Source organism: Zeugodacus cucurbitae, chromosome 2 (assembly GCF_028554725.1).
Source record: "Zeugodacus cucurbitae isolate PBARC_wt_2022May chromosome 2, idZeuCucr1.2, whole genome shotgun sequence".
In the NCBI taxonomy this organism is placed as follows: Eukaryota; Metazoa; Arthropoda; class Insecta; order Diptera; family Tephritidae; genus Zeugodacus; species Zeugodacus cucurbitae.
The window spans coordinates 59677314-59689809 of record NC_071667.1 but is presented as its reverse complement, the minus strand read 5'-3'; the positions used below and the strand labels follow the sequence as shown (position 1 = coordinate 59689809).

The 12496-nt window shown below is 33.6% G+C and overlaps 1 protein-coding gene across 3 annotated transcripts in view; it reads right to left on the bottom strand.

The window, feature by feature from the left end:
* The window catches only part of LOC105215868 (la-related protein 1), a 42603-nt gene that overhangs the window by 19871 nt on the left and 10236 nt on the right, over positions 1-12496 (bottom strand). Inside the window, exon 1 of one of the 3 annotated variants that reach the window (XM_054225131.1) lies at positions 11747-11903. The exons of the other annotated variants lie outside the window; for them this stretch is intronic. Coding sequence (XP_054081106.1) covers positions 11747-11776 — 30 coding nt within the window. The 5' untranslated portion in view covers positions 11777-11903. Of the gene's footprint in view, positions 1-11746; positions 11904-12496 lie in introns of those variants that run through there. 3 annotated transcript variants of the gene reach the window in all.

Here is a 12496-nt window from a genome sequence, read left to right as displayed (position 1 = left end):
TGCGAATGTTGTAAATATGTAAGTGAAAACAATAAAAAAAGAGAAATGCGAATGCACACACACAAACAGACTGTACTGTACTGTTGGCAGAAATACATACAAATGCACAACAGAAAAGAAAAATTAATTTCGTAAAAGTGAAATGAAAAAACACTGCAACACTGCCAATAGAAATAAAATAAAAAATATATATTTAAAAGAAACACCGAGGCAGCGAAGAGTTAAGGGAAAAAGATGAAAAATAACATGAGAAATTCTTTCGGAGCGTAAACAACGCGCTTTTGTATGTAGTGACATAAAAACAGAAAACAATGAAATGAATAAGTGAAATACGAAAGGATAAAATCAAAAAAATAAAAGTATTGAAAAAATATATATATGAGATATAGACAATGCAAAAAACGTGCTTTTTAATTGCTCATATAACCAACCAGTGGCGGGCAGCGCTGCCGACAGCTGCGGTGCTGTCATGCAAACGCCGGCCTCAAAGTGATGCCAACTCGCTCTCAAGTGTAGTTGTATAACAACTAAACTTTTTATGTATGTACAAATATATATATATGAGTATATTTAATATCTATATATATCAGTATGTTTAATATTTGCACATACTGTACCTGTTTACATCTCACTTTGTACTAGAGTGCGAAACGAGGCAAGATTGTTAATTGTAATTCAATGGATGATTGTTGTAGATATATACTTAGGAATTCAGAACACATTTTATGTACGAGTACATATACATATGTATGTATGTATATTTGAAATAAATAGTAAACACATAAAAATTCATGTTTTCGTACTATATACAGGGTGAAGCGGTGTAAACTTTCTGGGTCGGTTTTAAACAATTTCAAATTAAAGTGTATTGAAACAATAAAACTGGGCAATATGTCCAAGCTCCTGGCAAATTTTGGACTATGTGGTCTTCAGCAAGACTACTGTAGCAGATTACATAAAAAATTTAGAGAGACGGGTTCTTTCGACCTGAAGAAAGGGCCTGAAAAAGAGTCCAAAAGACGATAGTCGCTCATCCGACAATAAGGTTGTTTTCTTGCCAACGAATGAGAAAACTGTGGTATGTATGGGCGAAAAAGCATGGAAGTTGGTCGGTGGATCAGAGGCAGACCGTAATTTTCTCGAATAAATTCAAGTTTAATATCTTTGGTCTGGTGATGTTTTTCTTATAATGGACTAAAAGGGATTCATTTTAGTTAAGGTAGAGTAAAAGGTGAGGCATATACCAAAAATATGGAAGCTATTTTGAACATTCCATCGATATACTGTGTTAACACCAAAACAATGTCATCTTTTAGGATGACTCTGCGGCCAATATCGTAAGTATTATTATTTTTTAATTCTACTACCTGTTATCAATCTCATTCATAACTAATTTTGATCTTCTTCCTTGCTTTTTTCCAAGTTCGCGATTTTATTACTGAAATAGGAACAGAACAGTCCCGATTTCAACCCAACCGAAAACCTGTGGACTATTATAAAGAAACAGGCAATCGCATAGAAGCCGAAGAAGCAAAAGATCTGAATTCCGTTTTTTTGAAGGTTTTTTTGAGGTGGTATGATGACATGGAGGTCGGATTACTCCAAAAGCTTACTTTGTCCATACTAGCAAGGATTAGTGTGGTCATTAAGGCGGAAGGAGGCACAGTAAAGTATCGATTGAATATTTCCCAATAGATAGCGTTAAATTATGAAATAAAAACAAACAAACATTGTGATAGTACTAATTTAATGAACTTTGTGTAGAATATTCAAAATTGTAATGTTTTAACCCAATTTATAAAAAATCCCTCCTGAAAAATTTGACACTAATATTTTTTGTTTGTCAGTTTATTTTATTATCTTATTACAAAACCAAACAAACTCTCGTTTTCACTTTTTTTCTTGGATTGGTATTTTAGTTCATAATTCAAATTTTCCTGCCAACCGGTTTTTTATGCCAAAGTACTGTATAAACAAATGATCCTATTGAAATGATAACCCCACTTTCATAAAATTATACTTCGATTTCAATATTGTTATTTTATGTTTAATTTATAAAGCTGTTTGAATTGATTTTATTTATTTATTTTAAATATGAAAATTGCCGTGTTTCTTTGACTTAATAGCTGCAAACATGTGGCAACCTCCTAATTTTTATATTAAACCATCATAATACTCAGATGGGACTTAGAACAACTAAAAATGATTATTCAGATAGACTATGCATTTACTGTAGAGGCGCTCTGAACTTTTCAAGCGTGACAGATTTTTGTTGCGTAACTGATTTTCGTTGCAGTTAATAGATTTTATAATTGTAAATTGAAAATTTTGCTCAAAAATTGTAATTTTATTATTTTCTTAAAAAAAATATTTTTTGATCCACCCGTTACCTTGCAATATATAAAAAAATATATTAAATAGTGACAATACTAGTTGTTATTATTTAAACAATTATTAATTAATTAAAATTATATTAATTAAACAATTACATTTACTCGCTTTTGTACCACCCATTTCGCATATGTACCTACAATGTATCTGAAAGTACTATGTATGTACCTATGCAGATTGCTTATAGGCATTTGCGTTTTAGAAAAAATGTACACCGGCAAATTCTCACATTATATAAAACTTGATATGAAAACACGTTCGGTGTAAACAAGCCGGCTGGCGATTGTGTGGCCTCTCAATGTACATTTGTAAATAACGGGTGATTTTTTTGAGGTTAGGATTTTCATGCATTAGTATTTGACAGATCACGTGGGATTTCAGACATGGTGTCAAAGAGAAAGATGCTCAGTATGCTTTGACATTTCATCATGAATAGACTTACTAACGAGCAACGCTTGCAAATCATTGAATTTTATTACCAAAATCAGTGTTCGGTTCGAAATGTGAAAATCCGCTTTTTTATCGACAAATTTTGTTCAGCGATGAGGCTCATTTCTGGTTGAATGGCTACGTAAATAAGCAAAATTGCCGCATTTGGGGTGAAGAGCAACCAGAAGCCGTTCAAGAACTGCCCATGCATCCCGAAAAATGCACTGTTTGGTGTGGTTTGTACGCTGGTGGAATCATTGGACCGTATTTTTTCAAAGATGCTGTTGGACGCAACGTTACGGTGAATGGCGATCGCTATCGTTCGATGCTAACAAACTTTTTGTTGCCAAAAATGGAAGAACTGAACTTGGTTGACATGTGGTTTCAACAAGATGGCGCTACATGCCACACAGCTCGCGATTCTATGGCCATTTTGAGGGAAAACTTCGGAGAACAATTCATCTCAAGAAATGGACCCGTAAGTTGGCCACCAAGATCATGCGATTTAACGCCTTTAGACTATTTTTTGTGGGGCTACGTCAAGTCTAAAGTCTACAGAAATAAGCCAGCAACTATTCCAGCTTTGGAAGACAACATTTCCGAAGAAATTCGGGCTATTCCGGCCGAAATGCTCGAAAAAGTTGCCCAAAATTGGACTTTCCGAATGGACCACCTAAGACGCAGCCGCGGTCAACATTTAAATGAAATTATCAAAAGTTATCAAGCTCTTAAAAAATCACCCTTTACATAATAGTACATAGTAGGTATGTACATGCAGTAGAAGTGGGTCTCCTTAAGCCAAACTGAAAGCTGGCAGCTTGTCAAAGTAAACACACACACACATAACAGCTCATGCAAGTGTGTGTGTGCAAAAAGCCGGCTTTGAAGCGAAAAAGCGAAGAGCATTAAGCTACATACATTGATTATATATGGCATATGTGTGTATGTATGTACGCATTTGTATATGCAAAACAACATTTTATTGCTTTTTTGATTCTGAAAAATCAAAAATGCAAAACTGCAAATGTTTTTAATAAACACCAACATAAATGCGCATAAATTAAAAATGTAAATAACTGAATTAGCGAACAATCGTTGTATTCTCATACAAACATACATGTGTCTTTGTATGTGTGTAATTAATAATTAACGTATTTGCGCAAGAAACGTCAGCAAACTGAATTGAATTATAAAAATAGCTCAAATCTGCCAGATGCAATGCCACATGCAAAAAAAGTTTGAAACTAAATAGAAAATCATATTTATTAAAATAAATAATAAAATGTGTTAAGAAAATGCTCAAACTGAAATTTTTGTCTAACGTACGATCAAATATCATGTTCAAAGGTTGATGAGATCAGCAAAGTTTACAATGCGTATTTGCTTTGAGCCAAAACGAAAATTTGCTTTCTAGGAGGTACAGTATGGATCAAAAGAAACTCCGGTGTAGATCAGGCGAGAATGCGAAACGTGTCAAAAGCACACAAAGAAACATAAAATAAATAGAGAGAGAGAGAAGCGAAAAAACAAATATGCATACATTTAATTAAAGATAAAAACATAGAAATTAGAAAAAACATAATAAATTAACGAGCATTAATACAAACACATATACATATGCATGTGTGTGTAAATATTAGACAAGCCTTTGCTACAGGGTAGTCTCTCAAACGAAATCTTCACATTTCAGAAATTTGTTTTCAGACTACCGGAGACAGTGAAATTAATCAGATTCACTCTTTTAAGCGAGTACCAAACGAACACTCGCTAAAATAATGAGATAACTAAGATGAAACAACACAAACTCGTTATTTTTTGAAGTTCAGGGGATACTTTCGAATTTTTGAATAACTACAGACAAAATGTCTCCAGATACACATACAATAAGAAAACCAAAAGCTGTGGAATAACTCTTCTAGATGCTCTTCTTTTCAGGCAGGGATAGATAACCGCTACAACAACAACAACATAAAGTTATACAAAACGAACTGCTTAACAGTTTTTAAAGCTTCTCTGATCTGGATATGATAAGATCCATTTCTCAGCAATATTTGGTTGCTTATCAGCAGTTCAGATCGTTTCGTCTCTGATACTAAGTGTTTTATATAAAAAGAAATATTCAAAACAAAATTTTAATTTCATATAACTACTTCAGCTCTCACTAGAACCCTGTATTTCACGCAGACACGAACTCACTTAAAAATCTACAATTTTATGTGATTTTCTAAATGGAAAAGATAATAAAAATGTATGTGAGAAAAGAACGAAAGTGTATAATAGACAGAAGTGTGCAGAAAACGCACAATTCTCTTTAAAAATACCACAAGCAAACGGCCATGACGCGCGCCAAATCGCCCACGATCGGTAATTTTGCATATTTAAAAATTTATATTTTCTAATTTAAGTAAGACATGCTTGTTTTCCTGCAGCACAAATTTATTTTTAAAATAATTTACGAGACTGTTTGTTGGTATACGCTACAATGAGATAATCTAGATACAACTAATGAAAATATATATATGTTTAAATGTGTGTATGTGTAGACTTGATTAACCCTCGACGAATGCAGATGATATTAGCAGAATTAAGTCTGTGCACGCGTATCAAGCATGTAAAGCTGTTTATACGAGCCGAACGTAAACGTATACAAAAAAAAACATGGCGAGAGACTTTTGACAAAGTGGATCGTTTGTGCTGGGTTGGAGCCAACGCATATGGCAGAGATGACAGCGAAAATTAAAGCTACAAAAGTAAAAAAAAAGAATACTATAAACAAATACATATGTATCTTCATATATGTACGATATCATGTCGATGACAAAATGGAAAATTAAGCGAATTCGACAGGAGGCCAGCACACAGCGAACGACAGCAGACATGCAGTCGTGTGGGAGTAGCCGATGGGGTCGATGGGGAGAGAAAATCTCACATCGCAACAGACCCCTCTACTGGCGAATTTATGCCGTGGGAACGTTGTACTTGCACAAGTAATGCCCCTGCATGACGGAAGTGTCAGGTGCTGAAGTACTCATAGATTTTGCAAATGTTTTTTCAATGTTTCTTTATTATTGTTGGTTTATGGCTACGATTTCGTCCACTCTCGCTGCCATAAAATAATATTTATGAAACAATTAATCGCCAGTCATGATCTCTCTCATGGAAAATGGCTATGAAAACGCTTGCATTGTCTAGGAAGAAAGTAATTATTTAATTGTGAGATAAAGAACAATGAAAAATCCCGTCATTTGTGCAAGCGATGATAATGAAATAATTAAGTCAAATAAATATAATAGGTGGCAACAGAAATGTTGCTCTGATTATGTAAAGAAATGTTACAAGTAATTTTGGTTTAGCGAAGTCACAAACCATAAAATTTCGAATATCTCAGAAATCGGTTATTTAGATGCATTCATCAATACATTCTATAAAGGGACCTGAGAGCAAAATATCTGTCGTATATCTTGAGAACCAAATTACTCAACAGACAGGAGGGAGACAATGGTTAGATCCTTCCGGTTCTTTTGATGAACTTATCCTCATAGTAACTTTCACTGTTATTATAAACAAAGCCTTCCCCTACTTGTATTCGTGATATCCCGAACCTATGTATGTATTAGTTGTCATCGATTGGATAACTGCTCGAACAAACTTTCCAAATTTCCATACAAACTGGCTGCACTGAAATCGAATTGTATATACTTGGTCGCACTGAACTCTTCAACCACCGTCTATGTCTAACGTTTTCTGCAACAAATTTAATTTGTATTAAATTTTTTATTTATTCAATAAATTCACTACAAAAATACTAACGATTTATCTTCGCCTGCCCTTTTCAATTTCAAATTTGTGTATAACAATTTTTATTATTTTGACAGTAATTTCTTCGTTGAGCCGTTCACAATAGTAAAATGGTTCTAAAATGAGTAAAACAAAACTTGGTAGCACTCAGCAAGCGACCATTGAAATTTTAATGAGGTATTCGCATACTCTCCAGCACGAATTCAACTAGATATCTTTGTTGTTGCTTTCACATGTAAAATTTTTGACAGGCGAGCAGCGCCCAAAGATAGCGAGTAGAGAAGTGACCAATCGATGGCAGCTATTGTCTTTTAAAGACTACAAACAAAAATAACGGCTTGAAACTGTCGCAATTTCTATATCTCTCGTTATTGATCAGTTTGTACTAGGAATTCGGGTCTTTGATCGCTTTAATTATCCGATTAAGGTCTGCTAGATGCACAGCATGTTTAAATATCTGTTTTTAGAAGACTTTGAAAAAATATGAATGTTCAAGGTATTATAAATGGATCATCTATTGATTCCTAACCTCTTTTGGATTATGTCATTCTATCTAATTTATACCAACTGTTTGTTCGTTTCATCATTGCTTTATTAATATTGTTTGTCGATTTGCGATTTGTTATAGCGTTTTTAGACAAGAGCTAATTGATCAATTAACCGGCCTCTGCTCGATTAAAAAGTTTATAGCGTTTTTAGACAGGCGCTAATTGATCAATTTACCTCTGCTCAATTTAAACGCTAATTAAGATCGATTTGCCATACAAAATAAAAATCTTTTCTCCATTTATTTTAAATTGAATTTAAATCGACTTGAAAATCAAATGCAACTCTGCGACAAAGACGTAAGATATACGCTCTTTGTCTGCGATTGGTTGAATTTTTCGATAAAAAAAAGCTACGGTAGATGTCGCCGCTGAAAAATATCAATCAGCTGATGAAAATTACCAACTTCTTATGAAAATCAAAAACAAAAATGTTTAATGCTGATCAGTTATCGAGTAGCCGACAGTATAAAAGGCAAAAAAGGTTTTCTCAATAAAAATTGTAATCAATTAATTTGGCTGTCGAAAAAAGTTATTATACCAATTGGAAGCTGTCTCAGAACTACTAGAGCATATTCACGAAACATTATTTGTTGTTAGAACTGCATTCTGGGTTTCAGCATTACCATTGATGGACCGAATTATGAAATCAAGTAAGGAAATATTTTTTTCTGAAATTTTACTTTTTATAATGAAGAAAACTCTACGTAATGAACAAAAACACACTTTCCATTTTATTCACTTGATAAAAACCGTAAATATCCAGAGTTTACGAAAAATTATTTTTAAAAAATAAAAATTATTGGAACATCTCTTGCTTAAAGCAATATTTACATAATTCTTTTATTTAAAATTAAATTTTACATGATTAATAATAAACTTTCTACAAAAAACAGGTTAAATTAAATCAAAATTAGGATTAATTAATAAAAAAAATTATGCAAAAATAATTTATAAACAGGATTTACGCTTAATTTAATTTAATTTGCTTTGCTATATTTACAAATGGAAATGCAAATTCGAATGTAAATAATTATGCCATAAACAACGAAATGTTTAACAATATTTACAAAGTCAATAAATAAATGAATTTAGACAAAAGAAAAAAACTTGGTACAAAAGAAAAAGGCTTCGTGCACTAAAATGTATTTATAATTGCAACCAAATGTTTTTTTTTTTTTTGGCATTGGTGGCGATAAAAATAATTGCAAAAGGCATGCAAGTTGTTTACCAATTGCTGTGAGGGCAGACAACCAAAACAGAAGTGACTAACATAAAAACGCGATTGATTGTAATTTCAATACTTATGTTGTCGCTTATTGTTTTTGTTGTTTTTTTTTGTTTTAAATTTTTTTTAACACACCAGGAGGTTATCAGCGAAATACCGAAACTACGCAGTAAAGTTTATCATAAAAAGAAATTAATTTTTTAATGCAAACACACACACATTTACAAATATATATCGCCGATATTGTTGCAAATGAAATTTTAATGCAACTTTATACGGCGGCATGTTTACTTAATATAATACACACACACGCACTTAAATGCATATGTAAATGTGTGTGTATGTGTGTGTGTGTGGTTACTTTAGATAACTTTAATGCATAAATAAATATATACATACAAACACACACAGGCATGCATATTTATTATTATTTTTATAATTTTTGCCGGCCGGAGAATTGTGGTTTGGACGCCTGTGGTGTGGTTGCTTGATAAAATCGCCAACAGAATGCACTCAGGCATGCGAACAACTACAACAACAATGGCTTGTAGAATATTAGCTGCGTATTTTTAATTTAATTGCAAAATACCATAGATAAGCTATTGGGAAAAGCGAAAGTTACAGGAGAATATGTATCTTGTCATTTATACACTTCTCGCCCCACTTTATATGGCGAATATGTCAAGCAGTGTCTGCTAGAGTTGCAAAACGTTATATTTATGACAAGCGAGCGAAACAGACAATTTACCGTTATCAAAATGACATATTAATCTGTTAAGTACAAAGATTTTTACAACATTGGAACCTGACTAAATTTCATAAAACAATATCAAAGATTACTTTATCAATATCAACACTAGTAGCGGTCGACGACCGATGAGTAAATTACATAGAAATATCGGTTAAAAACGATATATATACCGATTCTAACTTTACCAGTAATAAATGTATAATTTAGAAATAAACCAATTACTATTTCTAACTTCTGATAGATGAAAAAGAACTAGTCTATATTGTAAACACCCAATTGGCATGTAGTTTTGTTAAAATTATAAAAGCATAAACGATTTTAAAAATCCAAAGAAGAAATCTGTTCACATTTTTGAAATTGCTGCAAACAAGATCTCATAGTAATTTGAATAAGATCCACAAACCCGTATAGATCTTTGGAACAAATATTTTCAAAAATCAAAAATCTATTTCAAAAAAAAAAAAAAAAAAAAAAACCATACCAATCCAACTCATTAAGCTACGAGATATAAATTTATGTTTTAGTTCGGTGGTATATGAGACTCCGTTACTGTCAAGTATCATAAATTAATAAAATATTTATTTTTATTTGCTTATTAAGTGGATAATCTCCATGTCGCCGAGGGTAGCTCTGGCAACAACTTCTCTGCTCTTATTCCTTCAAAGGACGTTTGGGCGGGAAGGGGTCGTTGGAGGAGAGGCGCGGTGAGCTTCTCTTCACGGATGGGTCGAAGTCGGCGGGAAAGGTTGGTGGGGGAGTTTACTGTCGGGAGCTCTGCATCAACCTTAGGTTCAGGCTTCTCGATTATTGCGGCGTTTTTCAAGCGGAAGTGGCTGTTATTAAGGCAGCGACGAATATACATATTACTTCGAAGTGTACCAACCTTTAGGGTGGTGACGATCCACTCGGATAGCAGAGCGGCGATACTAGCCCTGACTTCGCTGACTAGGTTGGTTAAGGAATGTCTATCCTCACTGTCGGTGGCATCGTTATACTTTTCAATTAGATTAGTCTGGACTCCTGGCCACTGCGGAATCGCGGGGAATTGTAAGGCTAATGAGCTTGCAAGATCAGGAACATCAGACTCACTATTAGAAACATGGAAGCATGTAGGAGCACCGTTGTACTGTTGCGGTTTGCTAATGGACAGATGGGCCTCGGCTGAGCTGGGTAGGCGCTGGTCAGCCACTAACACATGCGCAGTCGCAAGATCCTTCTGGCACAAGGTAAAACACGGTAGGTCTACCGAGCTCTTCGCCCTCAGTAAACCCTACATCTCCTTAGTCGCAGGGGTTTTTACTGGCCATTGTCCCATCGGGATCCACGCTTTAAGGTTAAAAATCTTACCGGAAAGAGATTTCTTGGATCTCACTTTTTTCAGCAAGCTCGCGAAATATAGAGGTTAAAAATCTCTGCAGATTTAAATTTTGCAGTAGGTTCAAGGCGCTTTGCCGACTATTATTATTATTATCCCTATTATCACAATCATTACTTTTATTATTTATAATCACACGTGCTTTATATTGTTTAACACATTATTACAGAGATGATACGAGGAATATGGCAAGTGTAAGGGTTCCCATAGCAATATTTGAAAGCGACGAATGTCAGAAGCGTTGCTAGGCGTAATGATTTCTTCATACGGGCATTTATTTACTTTGATGTTGTTATGTCGGAAATGTTACAGTTACAGTTGCTTTTTGGACTTTAGTTTGGGATATAGTAGTACTCCATATATGTATATAGTTCTAGTAGTAGGTCGAATTTTGAATTTTGAAATGTATCATTTAGCAAATTTCGAGGAATGTAAAACAGAGGTTAGAATTAGAATTGAGGTTGAGGTTAGAATAATATTAAAAGGCGATTCGAAATCGAACGTAGTAAAATAAATTAAAACTGTTAAAGATTCTTTATTCTTTTATGTACCTAATTATACAGCGTTAATTATTCTAAATGTTATTTTATTTACAAAATTTTTCATATGATTACACGGATGGCACGTTGCTGACTGACGTATGACACATGTTTTATATTATATATTGACAACGCTAATAATAAAATATATTATAATATCATAAAACAAATCACTGTTTCTATATAAAAAAATTGTTGACTTATCTATTTAGTATTTAAGAAGACAACAAGAAGAGTTTTTACTTTCATTTACGTGGAGTAAATCCTTAAACAAGATGATGGTGGTGTATATAATGCTAAAATAAATATGGAAAAGTGAGTTTGTAAGTTTCAAGAAGTGTCTTAAGAATTCTTAAGAAGTGTCTTAAATTCTAAAACTAAATTTGATGCCTCAGAAAAGAAACCAATTTATTTTAGAGAAGAGTGAGAATGACTTTTCAGTAAGAAAACACTCAAAAAATATGATTTAAGCGACTTAATCCGACTGTCGAAGTCCATCACCAGAAATTTTGTTTCAGAGCTATGTTCAGAACTTAATGACTGGTTTTTTTAATGCAATTGTGACAACACAGAGCACATGATTATTTGTATACCCAAAATACCAAAAATACTCATTCGAATAATTGAGAAATTGTACTTATACTACATAAACAAATACATACATGAATACATACAAGTTGTTTTGTTTACCTTTCGACATCTTACGATTGCGGGCGACATAAAAGGCGTCGTCTAACGACCTTCACTTTCTAGCATACAAAATAAACAACAAACTTATTACGAATGTATGCACTCGAAAGTGAATTTGAATTTAATAAACACACACACACAGCAATGTTGGCAATTACTCACGCGACCAATAGACACAAATAACAAATATTTCACAAAGTTAAAAATATATATTGCGATTTTTTTAACGATATCTATGTGTAGGTGGGTGCTTGCTATTTGCAATTTGTGAAAATTGCCAAGGCGAAAAACTGCACTTCAATAGCGTTCACCGAACGAACACGGGTCACACACATTTGCAAATGAATTGAATTGAATTGAATTCAATTTGTGCACAAGTAACATATCTGTCGCTCGCCGGCGATAATCATAAAAATGCATGCAAATACTAATGCAAAACCTGCTGCCTTGCGGTGCGTTGCACCCAGCTACTTTGCATTTGCAATTGGACGGACAAAGCTGCACACACAGTGCGTTCCAATTACAGAAATAAACGCAACTACAACAACTATAATACACTGTATATACACATATTAAACAAAGAACAACAAATAGTCGCAGCAATAACAACAACAACATGACTAGCATATTAATAATATAAGTAACAAGAATATGCATAAAGCCACAAAGAGACCTCTGTATGCAGTTGCACAGTGTTGGCACATGAAATAAGTACACTTGGACTGAATTGAGCAGAAAGATATGGTATTG